This window comes from Sitodiplosis mosellana, unplaced genomic scaffold (genome assembly GCF_009176505.1).
Source record: "Sitodiplosis mosellana isolate CC-2019 unplaced genomic scaffold, AAFC_SMos_1.0 Smas_scaffold_3, whole genome shotgun sequence".
Classification (NCBI taxonomy): Eukaryota; Metazoa; Arthropoda; class Insecta; order Diptera; family Cecidomyiidae; genus Sitodiplosis; species Sitodiplosis mosellana.
The window spans coordinates 9,803,686-9,824,732 of NW_022595246.1; the positions used below are offsets into that span (position 1 = coordinate 9,803,686).

Here is a 21,047-nt window from a genome sequence, read left to right on the forward strand (position 1 = left end):
GAGAGAGAGAGAGAGAGAGAGAGAGAGAGAGAGAGAGAGAGAGAGAGCAAAACGTTGGGAAATTACGGGCCAAATCAATGTAATTGCGTGATAATATTGAAGCCCAGTTGCGCTTACCATAAAAATTCCTTTGTTCTAAATCAATCGAGAACTGTCGACGGCTAGCATTCGATTGTGGCAATTGATGTGCCGATTGATTGTACTCTTTAAGTTCAGCGGCCGTGATTGGCTTTAAGAGAGCTTCAACTGTTGTCATGTCACCATTGATGCAGGCCAAATGAAGTGCGGTATTGCCGTCACCGTCTCGAATCGATGCCTGTGTTAATGAGTCAAATAAGAGATGGGACAACAGAAAAAAAACAAAATTAGCAATCATCTTTAATATATATCTTGTGACTGCTGCTCTGCGTCTTAACGTCTACACGAGAAGATTCACCGTGTTTAAAATAGAGACACACTCGTCTTGGTTTTATTAATGACGGTATTGGGGTGACGGTGAATTTTCTGTGAGATCATTATTTTCAATTTGATAGAATCATCATGGAAAATACAGAAATTAAATACGTACATTGGCTCCGGCCACGAGTAGGCGTCGAACGACATTTGGTTGTCTGGTGAGTACGGCTAAATGGATTGGTGCTTGGGCATCATCGTTCTTCTGGTCCAATAGCCAGGCTGCTGGGGCTAGACGAATAATGGCCCAGATTATGTGTGGAATTTCATTGATGATCGCGAGATGCAGCTGACTATAGTATTTGCGAATACGTTTTTTTTGTCGAAGAGAGAGAGAGAGAAAAAAAACAAGGAAATTGAAATGCTAATTAATTGACGATTGTCTGATTTTTATATTGCCGTGTAATCTCGAACACGAAACGACTTCTTTCGATTTTATTGTTGTTGCTGTTAACGCTTATCAATACAAACGAAAGCGGTCTCTGTTCATTTCTACTATGAAATGGTTCCGTGTGTATAATTTGAGAATACTTACGTATCACCGTCGCTATCTTGTCGGTAGCATAACTTCCAAAGGTTGGCCTCGATACTGCTTTTTTGTTGTTGCTGCTGCTGCTGCTGCTGTTGAGACAACTGTTGGTTCGATTTGTCTTTGGTACCATCCAAATTGTTGATCGATGGTGAATCCTTAATACTTAAATTGTTGAACCAGTCAGGTAGACCGCCTTCACCAACACCACCCGTCGAAATCATTTGTGCGGAGTCAACGATACAGCCCGAATCGATATTTGTGTCAATTTGTATTTTTTGCTGGCTACACTTATCAGACGCTTTTTTCAACGACGACGATGATTGCGATAGCGCCAATGATGAATCGTCGTCCAATGCACTGTCTATTTCACCAGAATAAATCGCCTGTGGACCAGATAGAAAGCCCGAATCCAATGCGGAATTCGTATCAAAATCTTTATTTTTTGAGCTTCGCTCAAAGCCACTCGCCACCGACAAATCGTTTTCTTGCTCCAACATAATCAACACGTTTTGTTTTTCTTCAATTTATTTTTTTTTTTTCAATTAGTTTGTTTCGCAAATGAAAAAAAATTCGTATCGAATTTTTTTTTTTTTACTTGAATTGAAAATTGCTCGCTTTTATTTTCGGATTTGTTTTTCAAATTGGCAATTCACCACTAGCACATAATTTTAATTCAAAATGGCGTTTGTTTTAATCTATTTATACTTTTATACAGACAGTAAAAAAAAAATTCCACAACAAAAAATGAAATTTGTTTGAAATTTTTTTCTCTTCACAAATAATATACACAACTTCAGGTCATTTCCAAACGCCTATGAAGATGTTGAACGAACGTAAATTGACTTGTATCCACGAGGCGAAAGAGGGAAAAATCGCGCGGAATTGAAAAGATACAGAAAAAAAATAAATTTCTGTTCAGTACGACCTGCTCGAAAGACACAATGTGTGCACGACGAATGATCAACGAGACTATTACTTGTTTGAGCTACGCAACACGACTAACGACCATAAAAATGTGCTCTGCTAATGTATGTTGTGTTGTGTGCTGGGCTTTTGACGTGAGAGCGAAACGATAACGTGAGTTCGGTTCGGTTCGGTTGGGAGTGTATTGTTATTGTATGTAACGTGCTCGCGTATGGGTAAACAAACGAGTGAGCCACTCGTTTGTGTATGTGCACGAGTGTGTGTTTGTGTAAATGAGTGGAGGCTTGTATATGGTTTTCTTACTGTTGTTATATATTATACGTACATTGCGGGTGTAGTTGAACTGTCAATCTTTCACTTTTTCGGTACCGATCATTACGGCAATCCCACCGATGGATGCTAATGATAAATTTTAGCTCGACGGACTTTCGTTTGTCTCGTAAGAGAGACAGAGAGAATGTTTCTTTCTTTTTGGCAGTTAATATTAATTACAAGTGTACACACGATAAAATGGAAAGACCAAAAGAAACCGGGTGTTTGGTGAAATCCGTCACATAAAAATAGAATATTTTCTTTGAATATATTTAAATATTGAGAGTTACAAATCCTCATCCCGACGAGACGGAAAACAACACAGACATCAAATTTTTAGGCGATGGTTATATAAAACAAAGTCTATTAAATTGTGATGCCAAAAGTGTTGTGAGAGTCTAGACAAATGCCACTTAATGAGACTCGACATAAAGTCTGAGTACTGGCTCCCGATTCTCTATCTAGATGATACGTTCACACATCACAATTTCCGAACGATTGGTGGTGTGTTATGTGTTTATTATTTTCTCTCTTGGTCTTCGTGTCATAATTGTTGTGTCTCTTATTTGCTTTTGTTATCCATTGGGAAAATCCTTATATTTATTGAACTTCGCTGGTTTTTTTCTCTCTCTCTCTCTCTCTTTCTCTCTGCCTCTTTATTTCTTCGTTTTATTTACAACAAATGAATGAACGGTTCATTTATATATGGCATAATTAAATTTGGGTTTTTTCGGTGCTCTCTCCAAACCAGCACACAATAATCACATATTATACCCCCACTGTGTGTCGCAACAGCCGCATTTCTGTTTTTCAATCTTTGCTTTGCTTCTCTGATTTGTTGTCGCCGTTTCTCTTCGATATTACACCTCATGTGCTCGTGCCAATATATTGACGACGTGATATTCGAATCGACTCACGTGCAATCCTCCAATCATTCACACATTTCACAAAAAAAAACACTATATTACATTATTGTTGGGTTTTTTAAATCAATTAATCAACATACAGAATATCGAAAAGATACTTGAGTTGTTCGGAATATACTAGTGTTTAGGTTTTTTTTCCTCTGCTTTTTCAATGCCACACACGATTCCGAACATACACATACAACGTTTACAACATGTTCTAATTAATGTCATCATCTACTAAAAAAAAACTTTCTTTTTTAATGAGTTTTTTTTTGTTTTCGTTCGTTGATACACACTTTGAGATTACAAAAAACTGGGAAAACCAAAAAAAAAATCTTTCATCTGATGAGCTTAATTGACGACATTTATCAGCAACAATGAAAAAATGTAAAAAAAAACTAGAGTCAACAGTTCAATGACTTTGACGTATAACCGTTTTCGCAAACTTTTTCAATTGAATACAATGCTTGAGCGTGTGCATCATTCTTGAACATGCGAGATGAATTGCTTACCTTTTGTTTTGTGGTTTTTTGATCCCACAGAAAAATCCGTAAATTCCTGGTAAATGAAAAAAAACCAGTGACATTTAACACATGTAGGCAGATACACGCGTTCCTACAGTTCGGTTTCTTTTTGATTCCAGTTTCGGTAAAGTCGATTTGTCGGACTGCGAAATGTTGTGGTTTTGGGAACAGGAAATGAACAAAAAATTCTTAATGGATTACATACACTTATTTGGGGCTCTTGGGTTTTTGGCGATTTAATTCCACCAACCGTATTACTTCACGCGCTTCACTTTCCGTACTGACACGATTTGTCGGTTTTTTCTTCACCATTTTTCCGTTACATTGATTGAATTCAAAAACCGACGACTGACTTCTTGAATTCTTTATTGCTATATGTCGACTTTGTTCGCAAGCTCTGTTATATGAAATCTAACTGTATTGACGAATTGGAAATTACGCACACTCATTTCATTATCTCTATGCAATTGGTCTTTGGTATTCCAATGAAAATGGATTCACACTTGGAATGAGTCGATTTTAAATGAAACCTTAACGAATGAAATGACTTGAAAGAATTGCGTATTCTTTTATTGTATGAGCGACGATATCAACGAAAAAAAAAACTCTTCAAGTTTATCTGTACGGTGTTTTGAAAAGGTGTGCAAACAAACAACGACAACAGGTGGTTGTAGTCGAGGGTTTTCCCAGTCATTTAATAACCTTTCGAGTGTGTTCCCATTCTAAACTATTAAATAACGATAGAAAACCAAATTAAAATAATTACATACGCAAATTCTCTGCATCAATTATATCTAAATTTAACTAGATTCAATGATAGACTGTGTGCTGTCCGGGACCTTGTCACATTATTTATTGCGAGTAAATGGTCGGTGCAATCTTGATTCGGTTTGCAACACAGAAAAAACCTAAATTGATATTGTAAAAATAGGGAGGGGTGTTATCAATTCACGGAACATCCCATGCAATGACCAGAGAATATAAATAATTCAGAGTGAAAGTGTATGAATGAGCAACTGTATGATGTAGTCAATTTACTGGAATCGAAGGGACATTTTGTAGAAATTGCGATACGGAGATGAATTTTTTTTCTTCATCATAATACAGGGTTTCAGGATGATAACAATATTTCTAAATTTGGAACCGAAGCAGAAATTACGCATGATAAATACAATTTCGGCATCATACCGAAGTTCGGAATTTTTTTTTTAAAACAATACCATTTCGAAATAATTGTATGTCATAAGATTTTGATAAGTATTTTCACAAGAAAACGTAATCAAAGTTTTTGGGCCGATAATTTACGGTGAATTGTGTTTGCGATTGAAAAACCAATTAAAAATAAATCAAGTCTGGAATAGGCCTAACAGCTTCTCCATGAATTTGTATGTTTCATACAAATTTTGTGAACTGTAATTGAAAAATAAAATGTTTTAAATATAACGTAACCCATGCACAAACAAATTCCAATAAAATTCACTTATCGTCACAAGAATCAGTTGTTTATTGCATATGGTTTTCATTTTAAACATGCAATGATCCATATTTATGATGATATTCAATTGCAAATAAACGAGAGCATTCAGTTTAAAGTCGTTATATATGCTGGCTTGCCTCAGTACAGTGTACAGACCTTTGTATTGTTTCAGAACGATAATAATTTTATGAATAATCCAGAAGAGAAATTTCCGGAAGGGAAATTCCTGTCTCCCGTTTCATTTATGAATTCAAGTGTAAGAAGATTAGCAAATATGAAAACAAAATGTTTTTTATGATGATATTATCGCCGCCGTTTTTTATATCATGGGGAATTTTTCTTTTGCGATAAAGACTTATCTATATCTCATGCATGTGATATGAATTAAATAAAAATGAAATATTTTACCATTCGGGATTGTGTATATTCGTCCAAACTTTGTTTTTATTTTATGAATGAATGAATAAGTTAATTACCGCGAAACGAGTCCTATTTTACACAATTTAACTCAGTTTTTTTTTCCCTCACTCAATTCCTGGTTTTGTTTATTTTTGTTTTTCAAAGAATTTCAATCCCTAGAAATTGTGTGAAATTTTTCGACACACGCCAAAAATGGTTCTTCGATAAGAAATCGCGTATCCGTTTTTGAAATATACCATTGAAATGCCTATTTTTGGTTAACATTCTCGATTTTATTGGGCTCTTTGTTCGGATGATTAAAGCAAATCATTGTTTTGGATTTTTATTTCTCCCATATTTTTACAATTAAATCTTTTTGTTAATTCATTTTCTTGTTCATTTGATTTTGCGTTAGTTTGATAAATAATTTAATTTAATTCTAACAATTTTCTCCTACAACAACACTATGCAAAATATTTCCTCTTTTTTTCTACAATATTTGATCTTGTTAAACATTGTTCTAAAAATTATTTGTCATTTTCTACAAAAAGATAATATACATAGCGAAAATAACATTGTTCGTTAGGGTAAATTTGGCTCATTGAATACTTTTTATGCATTTTTTTGTTTTGTTTTTGGATAATGAACGAGGATTCAAACAACAATGGTCGGAAAAAGGTTATCTTTGGTTAATTCGGTTAATGTTTTCTATATTGATTGCTTGAATCCTTGATTAAGGTACCGATGTATGCCTGTTTTGAGCAGAGGACAAATTAATTTTGGCGCCTCTAAGCAAATTTTATTTTAAATTTGGGAAAATCAACGACTTTCGCATGGAATTTCATCAGGACGATGATGCGATGGTGTCCAATAGAATGGGATTTGGATCATAGCACCAAACCATATCTTCGCCGAATTTATTACGATGTGCCAGATTTTTGTACTTGTACAGGATTGGATTGTCGATGTAATTTTCGCACTTGAAACACCAAACGGACAGGTCACTGTAGCTCAACGCAAGTGCATGTTCCGTTTCAATGTGATGGAATAGCATGTGCTCCTGGATGTATCGACTGCAACAGGTCTTGAAACACAACAAACACACCCAATTCTCGATGACTGTGTCACAATTTTGACACGACGACTTTGTATCGAACGCTGTAATGAGTCAAGAATGTACATTTTTAGGGAGAAATTCTCAGAATACTATACTATTTTGATTAATGGAATGAAGTTTTGATGAAATCTTTCACATTTTACGTCACCAACTGACATTTTAATCAATTGTTTTTACATTTTGGTCAACAAATTCGAAATTCTTTTGAATTTAGTCATTTTTGTCGATTACGAAATCCCCGCAATAAAAACATATAATTTATCGATTTAATCGTTCTTCAAATATACCTTCGGGTGCTGAATCTGGATCAAGTGTAGCTAAATGTGGGCAATCACTGAGAGGTACTACGGCAAACATGTCTTCGTTCAGCAAAGCATCACGATTTTCTTTCAAATATTCGGTAAGCGTTTGCTTCTTGTCACCTGAAGAACCCGAAGCTGAGGTAGACGGGCCTGGTTGTGGTTCGAGTTGCTTGCTGCTAGAAGGATTCGAGCTACTCTCATCAGAACAAGTCAATGTATCCAGTTGTTTGACTACTTCGTCGATTGTGTTATCTTTGCTTGGTGAGTCATACGCAGGCAATTTCTTATCAAATCGTAGTGACTTCCAATATTTTCGATGGACTGAACACACATTCTGAATGGTTTCCATGCAACTGGCGCTTGGAGCTTTTCCTGTCGTATGTAACATTGGCAGCGGATCGCCCAGCAATGCCTTTGTGCACATTGTCATCGCATGTGAAATGGAATTGACATTGTATCCACCCTCTAGGCAAAGGACTATCTTTCCGTTTGCCAATGACGATAGCCAATGCGTGAAATAGCCATATGCTTCGGGTGTTACATGGTAATGCCCGATTGGATCTCCGACAACAGCATCAAATCCAGCCGAAACTAATACCAGTTCGGGATTGAATTCGTATGCGATTGGCATGATTATGCGCTGAAATGCTGCAATATAGTCACTATCACCCATTTTGTGCTTGTTCCACGGTATGTTCACATTGAAACCTTCTCCTCGGCCTTCACCAACCATCATATAATCTCCGTCAGTCGATTTGGGGAAAAAATCCCCATTTTCGTACCTATGCAAGGAGATGTAAAGCACCTTATCTTCATTTTCGAACATTCTCTGTGTACCGTTTCCGTGGTGAATGTCCCAGTCGATTATCAAAACTCTGAAAAATAGCAAAAATTTGACAATTTAATTAAAAATTCGGTTGAGAATCTTCAGATTTGAAGTTTTTTTTTCATGCTTATTCATTGATCGTAGAATTGATTAGATTGAGTATATGCTTTGGCACATGCTATTAAAATAAAAATTGATCCCTTCTCACCTCTTGAGCCCTTGAAATTTGATGGCGTACTTAGCAGCCAATGCGACATTGTTAAATATGCAGAATCCATGAGGAAATTCCGCTTCGGCATGATGACCTGGCGGCCGAACGACACATAGGCCTTTCTGATAGTTGCCATTGAGCACATTGTCGACCACTTCGAGTACTGATCCAACAGCCATTGTTGCGCATTTGAATGTTGTTTCGTGGAAATAGATTGAATTGTACTTATCACCGATTTCCTGCATATTTTTGTTCTGTATCGATATTTTGCGCATATTTTTCACATGAGTATACGTATGGATTAGACACAGCTCTTCCGTTGATGCTTCACGCGATTTTAAGCCGTGCATTCGGTCAAGCAGGTTGTATTCTGCGAACGTTTCCTTGATTTTTGTAATCCGTTCCGGTCGTTCGTAATGTCTGAAAACGCGAAGATCAATTTCAATTCGGAATAAGTAAATTGGAACATTTCAAGGAAATGAAATCTTCATTTCTTTTATTCTAAATTTAAATCTCAAGGCAAAACTGCTTACTCTTCGAAAAGATTGCGATGTTCGGCCATTTGTGAATCGTACACATAGCATACTCGATTCGGAGCTGCCGATAGATTTGTGGTAATTTTCAAGCGTTGCAAACGTGTTGCAATCTGTCTCAGCCGCTCCGAATTGTGTACTGGGTAGCAGTTGCGTGTCTCAAAGCGCTCTGGAATTGGTTCACCACTTCCAATGAACTTTTGCTCCACCAAATGCAAATCTTTCGCCCTATTGCTTTTAAGCTCCTCCAATTCGTAGGTTTTGTGCATTTGTAGGCATTTCCAGTAGTTTCGGTGGCTGTGAATGCAGTTCAAAATGCTCTCCACGATGCTAAAATTTTGAAAGGGATTTGGATTATCGATCGTGTCTTGAAAGTAAACTTTAAATTTCGATTGGACAAGATATCTCACCTTTCGCTTGGCTCAGCTAATGGCCCAAGCAATGGGCATGGATCACCCAAAATTGTTTTCAACGTAATGGCTGCACCTTCAGCTAATGAATCTAAACAGTATCCTCCTTCTAAAACAACTGCCACACGACCCTGGGCTATTGCCATCAATGGTGACACTAAATGAGCATAACAAGCTGGTGTAATTTCCATTTCACCCTGCAGCAAGAACAAAACATAAGCTCAATTGAACAGTAGCAGAATTTCGAATAGAAAGCATGATTATGATTCAACATCCAAGCGCAACTGTATGGTTGTTCAATACCTTTTCATCGCCTAAAGCCGAATCATAGCCAGCCGACAGAATAATTAAATTTGGTGCATACTAAAGTGAAATGTGCGAAAAAAAATTAAAGAGAAACACATTAATACCTCTGGGCAGCCAAAGGCGGCATCATAGCCGGCTGATATGATGACGAGATTCGGTTGATACTGTGTGGATAGCAAATGAATGAAATTCAGAAAAGATGGTATCGATGGAAAGCATGAGAAATCATTACCTCTGCAGCGACTGGCAATAGGATTTGTTGCCAAATCGCCAGATAGTCGGCGTTTGTCATGCCAGTTTTATTCAAGGGTAGATTAAAATTGTACCCAAGTCCACTGCCCACTCCAATGCAATCAAAATCCGATTCACGTAGATTTGGCCAGAACGTTCCATGTTCATATCGATGAATTGAGAAATACAAAACTCGTGGATCATCGTAGAACATTCGCTGTGTGCCCTGACCATGATGCACATCATAATCAACGATTAAGATTCGGTTTATCTGTAAAACGACAAGAAATCAGTTGGATTATGCAATATTTTCAATGAAAGAAAAAAAACTATGGTTCGTTTGTTTAAATATAGCCTTTGTTCATTCGAAAAATCGAATGAGTAAATAATTATTTACTTACACCACGATTAACAAGCGCGTGCTGTGCTGCAATTGCCACATTATTGAAGAAACAGTAACCGTTGTATTCGGCTTTCATTGCATGATGACCCGGTGGCCGAATGATAGCCATTCCATTTTGAACATCGTTCCGCAGAATGCTGTCAACCAATTCGATGGTACTGCCAACTGCCAATTTGGAAAGTTGAAATGTTGTCTGCACATCGAAATGTTTGACCAGAGAAGAAAAAAATGAATGTTGCTTTATTATTCACATGTTATTATGTCATTTTTATGATAATATTGCATAGCAAATTGCATTTCAATTTATCAAATGAATTTAAAAAATGAGAATTTCACATTGTTTTCTTTTCTTTCACCCAAAAGTCAATCCAAAAAATGGTTAAAATGCTCCTATCAAATTTAAGAAGGGAAAAAACCCACCGGATGAATATAAATTGCATCGTAATGCGAGCTGAGTTCCTCGAGTTTTGATTCGTCGGTTTCGTTTTCAGTGGCTTTCAAAATATCATATTGTTCCTGAGTATGTTTCATCAAAATTTCATCTAGCGTTCCTGGACGGGATTCTATCGGATGGCAGCGATCAATCAAGTGTAATTCCTCGCATCTAATTGATAAACAAGCATTTGATCAAGCCAATTGAAACATAGAAAAAAGTGTGTAGTTAATTTTGAATTCGTTCCGCTTGACTGATAAAGTGACCCATTCGAATTGACAATCGACTTAAAATGACACACATGAATAAATTACACAATAAACGCAGCACGATATTTAATAGAAAAATTGCGTTGGCTTTGAAAACATGAAATTTTAGTGACAGAGCGGTAGACCGTATGCTTTACATGACTAATCGGAGCGTAAATTTAATTATAGATCACATCTTCATTGTGGGTCTAGTGAATACGGTTGGCGGAAAAATTTTATTACCTCTGCACCGTTAAAACGACATTAAGTGAATATCGTTAACTGGGTGCTTCATTGAAATTACCTTTCTAGAACACGAGTGAATCTCTCTGGACTCTCTGGATAGCCATTGTCCCATAGACAACAGTGTTGAGCCATCCTTCTGTCATAAACTAAACCAGTTTTACCTCGTTTGGTTCGCAGTGAACTCAGCGCCTGTTTCGAAGAGAAAATTGAAAAATGCACAATGAAAAAAAACCTAAAGATTTCATTTGAACAAAAAGAAAAACCAATGATTCCGATTCAATTACATGGAAATAAACAAAATGCAGATAATATCCGCAAAATTCCAACACATTACTCACATTTTGGTAAATATCTTTGACTAATGTTTCGTGTGTTGACTTTGTCGCGGAATTCCGTGCTTTTTTCTTGGCCTCGTTGAGTGTAATTTGGGATTTTTTGCCATTGCCTTCTGCCGTTGTTGCTGCCGCACTAATATTGTTAGCTTGAGCTTGTTGCTTATTCTGAAGATCTTTGTTGACCATGGCTCTCGTTTGGATTTTTGACCGTTGTGTTGCACCTCTGGTTAGAATCTGTGATGTACTCTGTCAATGAAACCCAGGGAATTAAAGACTGAAAACTTAATTATTTTTTTCTTATATGAAAGCTCCGTAAAATTAAACGAGTCGAATGAATGGAACAAAAGTTGTCTATGTGCAATGTGCATCGAAGCGAATGGTTTGTTATCTCGTCAATGAGCACTTGAACAAAAAAAAAATAAAGCGATAAAATATATAGACAAATAGCGCCCAAATATGGCGCTACAATACACTGATGCGATAACAGTTGCTAATTTTAACACGCAATTATGTGTTGTTTCACTACAAAAACATTATTCTTAATCTATATATGTTATAATGAGCAAGTACGAACACAACGAAATCGTCATTCAGATGACGTGATAATGGAATGAATTATATTGGAAATGGAATATGTTGAAAAAGAAAGAAAATGGAATGAAGAAGAAGAGCAGAGCAGAGCAACAATGTTAATTAAAATACAGAAATCGTGTAAGCATTTATAATGTTTAGACGAACGGTATTCCGTGCCTTGATAGTGTAGCAATTAAACTGTTAAATCCCTTTGTCGGTTGCATTTAAAACTACAATTGCCATTTTTGTTGTTCATTCATTCATTATTATCATTTGTGTGCATTCAAATAAATGTTCGCTAGGTGTACATACCATGATTATAGAGAATTGTTTTTTTTCGTCAAATTTCGTTCCAACTGAGACGAACGCCGTGCGGTAAATGTGATTCAGTACAGAAAATATGTGTGTATACGCGAATGTGTGATTCAATGGTTGAGCTTATGTGCGAGCGGTGGCGATTATGATAATTTTTTTGTTCGCTATTTACTGAGAGATAATTGCATATTTGTGTGTGCTTCGTTTTATTGGCACACAACTTGACTGCTAGTTGAATGGATAAATGCCTCAAGCGAATGAATATTTTATGAACGAATTGCATTTACTAGCTACAAACTGGATTGCATGCACAATTTTGAACATGAACACATTGGCATTGTATGAGCAAAACAGCGATGAAAAAAAAACGTTCAACTGTGATTGTAAAACAATTAGATGATTCACGGAACACAATTAGAATCACATTTTGTTTTTTTCTTCAATGGGATTTCTACACAATTTAGACAATATATACACACATAGACGTAGATCTAACGACTAAAATGTTCTTCTTGGATACAATGATTGATTAATTTTTCTGTACAAAATATGATGTGTTTTTAAAATGTAACGGCGTCTTGTGAATGGTTAAACTATATGCAGGCGTATGGAGACACTAACAAACTGAATCGAATGCCTTTTAACGAAAAAAAACATTGAATTACTGCGCAACAAACACCTCCGCAACCACCAACAACCACTCGACTTTGTTTTGAAACAATAAACAAGCTGTTCGATCACATGAGCACGCTGACACTGGAGATTTGCTATTTTTGGTTGGTCTCTTTATTGTCTCTAATGACTTAATTGTCTTCGGCCAAGAAAACACACACTAAATATCTAGCTAAATATTCACGTTATTCCTTTCACTCGTTTTTAATGACACTGAGTTCAACTGGTAATATCAATTGCTTTGCTTGTACTTTGACATATTGGTGACATCGAACAACCACAAGAAAAAAAATATATGCGTGATTGACTGTTTTTTTTCCCTTCGCTGCTTCGTTGTCGCCACAGATTTACTGAATTTGCATTTATGACTTCCAATATCGAACATTCAACTTCGGTTCTAACACAAACGAAAAACAATTCTGGCAAATAAAATTCGAATTTATCGGATCGTAGCGAACACAACCGCACACAAAGAATGTACAAGTTTGTTTTTTGTTCGTTAGGCGCGCGCCCAACTGATATAGTATTCTACCACACACAACAGCACGCACATGCAAACCATATTAATTTACCGAATGAACTAAATATCCGATGGTGTGTATGGGCTATAAATGTTGATGAGCATCTAAGCACAAAACGAATGCACCGTAAAATTATTCACAACACACGGTGCGAGAGAGCAACGGCGGTAGCAGCAGCAGAAGCAGCAGACAAATCGCAAAAACAAAACACAGAACGAGAGAATGATGAAACACAAATTGGCTGCACAAAAACCCGCGCGCGCTCTTTCTCTCTATCTCAGCACATTATTTGCGCGAAACAGGAAAAAAAGACACCTTCTGTCAACTCCGATGTGGTATACCACACACAAAAACAACGACTCTCACTTTCTGCACTGGCATTCACTTTGGCACAATTGACAATCCGTTCGTCTATTGATACTCGGTTGCTGGTTGAAGCGCTCAATTCATGCAAATCATATGAAAAAAATGCGTGAGCGTTTTGTCAGTGTGTTTATATTGTGTTTATCAGTCGCAAACACTTTGCTCATAGTGTCAATATAGCATGCAGGGCTGAATCACACACAATTTCCTGTTTAAATCGATTGATTTTATGTTGAAATTTGCCGAATTTACGTGTTGGGTGATTTGATTTTTTTTTTCTAGTTTATATGCACGTGGTTTTTAGAAACTAGCACACAAAATTGAGCCAAATTTTGCTATTGTTCTTTCGAACGTTAAATGTTTAAGAAAACAATGCAAAATGCAGCTGCTGTTTGCATCAATCAAATCACAAACTGAACTGATGTTTGTACGACGATGGCAACACTGTCCATGAAAAAAATAGGTGAATGAATAAAACGAAATTTGAATTATTTTCGTTCAACGGACTCCGTTGAGAAAAAAGTTTCACGCATTTGAGATATATTTTTTCAGAATGTGTCGAAGAAGATGATAATTCGTCTGAGATCGATGTGTGGAAATCAATCGGTTTCAATTTTGAACATCGATTTAATCGGTTTAGAAAAAATCTATTGGAGATTGTGATTTTGTTCAATGAAATTCAGTTTTTTCTTCTGAATTTGTTGAAATCTTCCATTTGGATAGAAAAAATGTCTATTTCGCATCAATACCGTAGCATATTTTTTGAATCGTAACTTAAAGTTCATGAAAAATTCGAATAAACCCAAAACAATATTCAGGAAAATGCAACTCAATCGTAAACTGAACCGATTTACAATCACATTTGACACTTATGCAATGACAACACTCGGTCTTGGCGATGACATTTGACAAACACAGTTTAAATATCATCATACTGTAAAAACGTATAGCTTTAGTGGCGGAATTTGGTATCGTTATCTAGTTAATAACGAATTTGTACATAGTTTTCACGTTACGGTAACGTTCTAGAGAACGATTTCTTATATTTGTTTTGAATTGTGTCGAATTTCCAGGTTTTACAAAGGTATTTCTTGGGCAACATACATTTTTTCAGTAGATATTACTTTTTTTTTTATCAAATGTTGGGTTATGTTCATTGCATCATCTAATGAAATTCATTGCATACAATCGACAGACAATTAATCACAATGGAACCAATGACACTTGGAAGCCCATCGAGCCCTTCAGCAGCCAACACCAGCAATTTTTTGCCGTCATATTTGATGGGCGAGCCGAACACAATGATTGCACCACGAACAAATACACTATCACCGACCAAAGGACGCACTTTAGCATTCGGTAAGTATTCTTGGAATTGTTCTTTCGACCGATTTGATCGCTTATTTTCAATTGATTCATTGTTTCCTCCAGCTGCGTCATCACCGACCTCACCAGTCAGCTCAACGGCTGATTTCAATCGGTCGATGATACCGCATCGAAGTTTGTTCGGTTCAAATAATCAAACGACACCGCCTCATCACAATTTTGGCAACGCACCTCCATTGAGTCACAATGCAACTGCATCGGGGCCACCGACACAGGTAAATATGTTGGAATCATATCATCGTTTGTTGATACGAATAAAAGAATTCATTGTCTTTGGACAATGATCTTCATTCAATGCCCAATGAATGATACTTTTTCTGAATGACTGATAAAATCAATTTTTTCTCTTCAGAGTTTGTTCGATTCAATGAGGATGGAACAGAATTCAGTTATCGACAATTCATACAGCCAAAAACATGCAATTGGACAACGACAACCGAATCAATCGTTCGCATTGAATCAGTCCGTATGCGATTCATACTTGAATCAGAGCAATTTCAATGGCAATATGTCAAGGTAAGGGCTACATCGATTCGAGTCAATGGTTCACGAACCAATTGGAATCGAACCATGTTTCTCGATCGCAATTTCGACAATTCAACTGAAATTTCGTTTGTTTTCTTCTTTCCGCAACAGAATAACATCGCCATTGGATCAGTCATACGACTATCGCAATAGTTCAATGTCAGTGAATTGCTTATCGCCAACATCAAGTCGTCCGACCAAGCATTGGATCACAGTATATGGATTTTCACCGGCCGCCACATCCATGATCCTAACACACTTTGCACAGTGTGGAACGATTCTGGAAAAAGTATTCCCACCACAATCCGGCAACTGGGTTCACTTACGCTTTGCATCAAGCTTGGAATGTGAAAAAGCACTGAACTACCACGAACGAATTCTAGCAAATAGCCTTATGATTGGCGTGACCTACTGCAAAGATCCAAACATCGTGGACAAGGAAAATCTCGAGCGGAATAAGTAAGATTTTCTTGAACATTGACTGAGAATTTGTATTGAACGTAAAATTGTATCATAACTGGTGGATAATTCATGGTTTTATTACAGCATTTCGATCAGTCGAGCCCGACCATTGGCACAAGTCAGCTACAAAACCGCTCAAAGTGCAACTGACATCACAGGAACACCAACAACACCAAGCAGAAGCTCTGGCATCGTCAACAAAGCCATCGATCTGTTCTTTGGCTGGTAGAAATTAGTTCCTGTTCAAATTCCATTAGACATTCAATTACGCATAGGGATTTCTTTCACAGCCCAGTGGCCTAGTAACAAGATTTATAACTCATTACTGAATTATTCAGAACATTTTTGTTAGAAAGAATCAAATTCAATTTAAATGTGTCAAAATAAGTAGTTAGAAACAATTTTATTCATCATAAAAAAAATTGTATTGACAGCATGGCTACATGTCACAAACATACTCGATCGAATCATTAAAATTAAAAAAATTATCGTAAATTCATAACAGAGAATCTCCTTGTGTTTGTACTGGAATTGTTTATTAAAGAGGCAGAAGTAGTTAGATGATGAAATGGGAGTGACAATGAATTGTTCCCTTGCATGGAAGGGACAATGAAATATAGTTCACATGGATACATCCGTAGAAGTCATTTGAAGAAGTAACTTATAGTGGCTAATGGTCTCCAGTTTCATCGGGAAAATGGACATAAACCTGCAGAAAAAGAACAAAAGGTCGTTAATTTCATTATTTTGCAACCGACAAGTCATGATGACGACATTTGAATGGAAACAAAAATTCGTTAAATTTCAAATGTCATCCACATTAAACCCGTGATCAGTGTCATTGGCATAAAAGCAAAACTGGTTCATTCAAATTGAGTCTCTTACCTTTGCATTATCATCCTCTTTCTGTTGCATTTTCTTTCGAATTCTTCGGCGTACATTCATTCGGCTGTTCTCGCCCGGAATGTACGATTTAAATTTGATCCAATCATCTTGATATTTCTGATACAAATCGGTTGGTGTATTTCGAATGAGGACACCATTCTTCACACCGCAGCCAATTCCCTTCTTATAGATGACTTTTGGATTTTTCGTTCTGCCATGTCGTGGCAAACGCAACAACCTTTTTTTCTGTTTGACCGGCTCTTCGATATCTTTTTCGGGTATGTCGGTTTGGGATGGGACATCACTTTTTCCAACGGACTTTGACACACGCACAGTAGGCGCTGGATCGCTTTTCTTTGGGGTGGCTTCCTTTATTATCGTGACATTTATCACATTCTCAGGTGCATGTTGTATCACTTGTGGACTGACTCTTGGCACATTTCCAGTGCTAGAAACTTTCTGTCGTTGCTCGTATTTCATCAACCGTTTTACATCTGAAATCAGAATCACCGCATTAAATATGCATCAAATCAATTTATTTCACTGAATATTTACCCTTGGTGAACTCTTTTAGTTCGGTCGCTGATACATTTTTATATCCCATGCTGTTTATTAGCTGAAGAATTTTCGCTGGCTCCACCGTTATGGACATTTTAGTGCGGGAATAGAATTATATACGGAATATGGATATTTTGGAATATTTTGGAATCGTTGAGTGACACTTTGATTTTAAAAGCGATGATCAAAACAAACTGTTTGTTTGGTTTACCATAAACAAATATCGTTGACATTTCCATGCAGCGCCACTGTTTTTTGCGGTGGCCAGTCTGGAAGTTAAATTGTAACGAATGTTCTGGTGGAAGGTGCGAAGATGTTTTTAGTTTTTGTTATTTACAAATGGAAAAAGTGTTGAATTTAACCGAAAATTTCTTTAAGAAATGAAAATGAAATGAAACAAATTGGAAGCGTAACTTCTTGCTCATTGTTTTTCGTTTCTTGGTCGAAGTATTTAATAGTTTGAACATATGCTTCATAGATAGCTTACATACAATTTCATGTGAAACACATTATTTTCTAACTTCAATTATGGATAGAAAAAAAGATAGATTTGATTTGAAAAGTGTTAAGCGAAATTAAACGTGTTTTTCAGCATTTATCATCAGTCAGCGGTGGACGCAAATACCAATCTGAACATTCTAGTTGTTTCAATTTTTGCAAAATCGTTTTTGCTGGTAGACGTTTTCTTGCATCTTCAATTAAAACTGCCCTCATTATCTGAAAATGAATGAAAATCGTGTTATTCAAACTGCACTCTGTTTACATTCCTTGAAATTTTACCTCAATCAATACGTGATAAATGCTATGATGTATGTATTTATGTGGTATTGGGTTGTCTTCTTCTATCATTTTTAACATTTCAAGTCGTTCGTTGTTATTTTGGAATGGGCCAAAACACATTTCAAAAAGTACGATTCCAAATGAATACATGTCTCCATTTTGAGTACGTGTATTATTAGTCAAAAATTCTGGTGCAATATGAATCGATGATGTATTGCCACTACGATATCGCTCCAAAACCGATCTTGTTGTTGATGTCAGTCCAAAGTCGCTGATTTTAATTTGGTCATCATTCAAAAGAATGTTGTCTGGTTTAAGGTCACAATGAATCAATTTTTTTGAGTGCATATAGCATAAACCTTCTAAGATTTGCTTCGAATAACGAATCAAGCGTTCAGCATTACCGCGAAGATTTCTCTCCTCAATAAGATAACTGTAACGACGAGAAATGAGAGAATATTTTTCGCTTTTTTCAATGTTGAATTCAAATACCTTAGGTCTTTAATATCGCACAGTTCCATCTGAATATAGAGAACACCCACAGTCTGGTAGCCAATGTTGACAATGTTATTGTGGCCAAAACCGCTGGAAATATCCATAAAACTTTGTTTATTATTGTTTATCTAACTTTTGAAAATAATAATCAATACATATAAATTATACATACGCAACATCCATATAGTTGCCATTGGAAGGTTTGTAGCTGTTAAATACGGACTCATCAACTGATTCCGTCCAGCTGGTGTGGTACTGCACAATGTTTGAATGCTTCAATTTGGATAATGATCGTGCCTCTTTTTTTGCCTTATTAAACTCACTAGAATTTTTTGTTTGCAGTTTGACCCGTTTAATAGCATATTCTCTGTTGTCAGTATAGCTTTTCACTTTGAGGACATCGCCAAAAGCGCCTTCTTCTAAATAGCTCTCGATTTCAAATTCAGCTTCCAAGCGTGAAAATTTCGAAATTTTCTCGAACAGTGGATCATTTATAATTGTTTTAATATCAATCGACGTTTTGCATAATCTAACAAAATCATTCAGAGCACCCGATTGAATATCAAATGATGCAATCAATTGAGCAATCGCTTTTAAATCACCACTCTTATTTGGGACGAAACAAGAAGTGTTTGTTTTGTTTGACAGATAATGGAGATACGGAACCAAAAAGTAGTCTGCAACTTTCCACACATTTTGCTCCGTGACGAAGACTGATGAAGTTTTAAGATGACCATGTGCTATATTATTTTGATGTAAATAGTGTATGGCCTTAACTATGGACGCAATAGCATTTCCAATAGCCTCATATGTCCATCTGATAGTTTTACTGATACTATTGGCACTTGTTGACTTTTTGTTGACCTCTTGAATTATATAAATGTTAAGATCATTTATAATTACGCTTTTATATCCAAGAAGATTTCCATTTGTTAAGATGCTGAAACAATTCATTTCTTCCTTGATACCATCTGCCACATCTGATGGATTTTGACTCAGGCATTCATTTTTCCCTCCGTTTCGACATTTTAATGTGCATTTTGGTTTAAAGAATTTTTTACTTAGCTTGAAGTGTGTAATGCGCAATGGTTCGCCAGTGAGTTTGTAATTTCCCGAATATATAACCACGCCATTTTTTAAATGATCTATAATCAAATTATTCAATAAGTTTAAAAAATATTAAGTATAAAATATTCTTTCAAGGATTTTCATTCATTAATTTCTATTTGTGATAAGTTTTTTTTAAACTTGAATTAGATTCTGCTAAATTTCATCGAAATTGAATAAGTAGCAGGTAATATAGAAGATCCCGTGTCATTTAGTTGATCGCTTTTATAAATGAACAGCTGACAGTAATTATCGACACAATTGTATATAACAACAGGTTTGTGTTACACTTTTTATACTGCATCAGTAAAATACGGTGAAAAAAACAATGAAAAAGGGATTTTTCCATTTTTCAAAAAATGTTGAGTGGCCGACATTTTAGCAAAAATAAGGGGAAGTTCATATTGCAGGATATTGTGATTTTGAAAGTTTTCGGCGATACAAAGTTTATCCGCAAAATTTTAGCGAAATCGGTAGAAAATGCATGCCTCGGTTGGTGAAGATACCACAAAAGAAATGGCCTATATACTATCAAATTATACAATATAAATATATTGATCCAATGAATTCAACTCAAGGTCTTGTCAGACAATGCAAGTAAAGCACTTGCAATTAGAGTAGTTTTGAAACATATTTTCGGGTTGAAACAGGTTCAATACAAGTACTTTTGCCGAAAATTTCACTTGCATGGGACCAAATCACTTGCTCGCTGGTGGCATGTATTTCACTTGCATGTAATTTTGGTCCACATTTGTTGAACCAACGTCCACAAGGTAATGATAGATTTTCCAAAATTTGTATAGATGTATGTAAAATCGATATATAACAATTACGATTGTATTGTCTGGTAGAACCTATTTTCTATTTTATGCCTTTGTGGACCAAAATAACCATTATAAAAAAGAGAAACTGAAATAAAAAGAAGAACTCATATTCGGCAATATAAAGAGAAACGTTCTAGCATCACTTAGAGTTTCATGAGCATACATTAAGCAGCAATTCGAACATTTCATTCAGCATTTTCTTCAATGAATATTATAATGAAGTTATACCTTGACACTGCCCTCGAATTATGTATCTATTCTCAACAGGTGAATATATTTTTAATGTTCTTTGATGCTGCAGTACAGCACACTTCCTTTCGGTCATATTTAATTAATTTATTTTTAAACTAGTTAAACAAATTATATATTGTTTCTGAATAGATGAATGATCTCAACGGCTTTGTTATGCGTCACTCCGCTTGATCACTGACACTAATATTAACTTCATACA

The 21,047-nt window shown here is 36.1% G+C and overlaps 5 protein-coding genes across 12 annotated transcripts in view; 1 reads left to right on the forward strand and 4 right to left on the reverse strand.

Moving 5' to 3' along the window:
* LOC129566452 (NF-kappa-B inhibitor cactus) overlaps nt 1-4,453 on the reverse strand; it is a 7,870-nt gene extending 3,417 nt beyond the window's left edge. The window contains exons 1-4 of one of the 2 annotated variants that reach the window (XM_055442401.1): nt 4,424-4,453; nt 989-1,368; nt 569-746; nt 118-316 (exon numbers count right to left, since the gene is read on the reverse strand). In XM_055442401.1, coding sequence (XP_055298376.1) covers nt 118-316; nt 569-746; nt 989-1,368; nt 4,424-4,438 — 772 coding nt within the window. In that variant the 5' untranslated portion in view covers nt 4,439-4,453. Of the gene's footprint in view, nt 1-117; nt 317-568; nt 747-988; nt 2,025-4,423 lie in introns of those variants that run through there. The other variant, XM_055442400.1, reaches the window with a different exon arrangement.
* Nucleotides 4,454-5,800: 1,347 nt separating this feature from the next.
* On the reverse strand, nt 5,801-14,463 carry LOC129566450 (histone deacetylase 6). Of its 6 annotated transcripts, none has more exons than XM_055442395.1 (12): nt 12,016-14,463; nt 11,134-11,376; nt 10,854-10,984; nt 10,289-10,472; nt 9,867-10,061; nt 9,467-9,736; nt 9,339-9,398; nt 8,929-9,125; nt 8,519-8,848; nt 7,983-8,405; nt 6,934-7,823; nt 5,801-6,687 (listed from the first exon to the last, which is right to left on the reverse strand). In XM_055442395.1, the coding sequence occupies exons 1-12, from the start codon at nt 12,016-12,018 to the stop codon at nt 6,374-6,376; spliced, it is 3,240 nt and encodes a 1,079-aa protein (XP_055298370.1). In that variant the 5' UTR covers nt 12,019-14,463; the 3' UTR covers nt 5,801-6,373. The 6 variants fall into 6 exon arrangements, with proteins under 6 accessions (XP_055298370.1, XP_055298371.1, XP_055298369.1 ...); XM_055442396.1 differs by lacking the exon at nt 9,339-9,398 and adding an exon at nt 9,232-9,291 and having other exon boundaries at nt 12,016-14,182; XM_055442394.1 differs by having other exon boundaries at nt 13,578-13,984.
* A 4-nt stretch (nt 14,464-14,467) lies between these two features.
* On the forward strand, nt 14,468-16,456 carry LOC129566453 (nucleoporin Nup35). Its single transcript, XM_055442402.1, has 6 exons — nt 14,468-14,658; nt 14,770-14,933; nt 15,006-15,175; nt 15,313-15,476; nt 15,597-15,944; nt 16,032-16,456. Exons 2-6 carry the CDS (start codon nt 14,783-14,785, stop codon nt 16,174-16,176), a joined length of 978 nt encoding a protein of 325 aa, XP_055298377.1. The 5' UTR covers nt 14,468-14,658; nt 14,770-14,782; the 3' UTR covers nt 16,177-16,456.
* LOC129566455 (uncharacterized) lies at nt 16,440-17,610 on the reverse strand. The gene is made up of 3 exons (XM_055442404.1): nt 17,388-17,610; nt 16,833-17,326; nt 16,440-16,656 (listed from the first exon to the last, which is right to left on the reverse strand). Exons 1-3 carry the CDS (start codon nt 17,482-17,484, stop codon nt 16,618-16,620), a joined length of 630 nt encoding a protein of 209 aa, XP_055298379.1. The 5' UTR covers nt 17,485-17,610; the 3' UTR covers nt 16,440-16,617.
* A 201-nt stretch (nt 17,611-17,811) lies between these two features.
* On the reverse strand, nt 17,812-20,956 carry LOC129566456 (uncharacterized). 2 transcript variants are annotated; one of them, XM_055442405.1, is made up of 5 exons: nt 20,825-20,956; nt 18,838-19,810; nt 18,663-18,755; nt 18,171-18,603; nt 17,812-18,107 (listed from the first exon to the last, which is right to left on the reverse strand). In XM_055442405.1, exons 1-5 carry the CDS (start codon nt 20,919-20,921, stop codon nt 17,979-17,981), a joined length of 1,725 nt encoding a protein of 574 aa, XP_055298380.1. In that variant the 5' UTR covers nt 20,922-20,956; the 3' UTR covers nt 17,812-17,978. The 2 variants fall into 2 exon arrangements, with proteins under 2 accessions (XP_055298380.1, XP_055298381.1); XM_055442406.1 differs by having other exon boundaries at nt 20,760-20,910.
* Between the last annotated feature and the right edge of the window lie 91 nt (nt 20,957-21,047).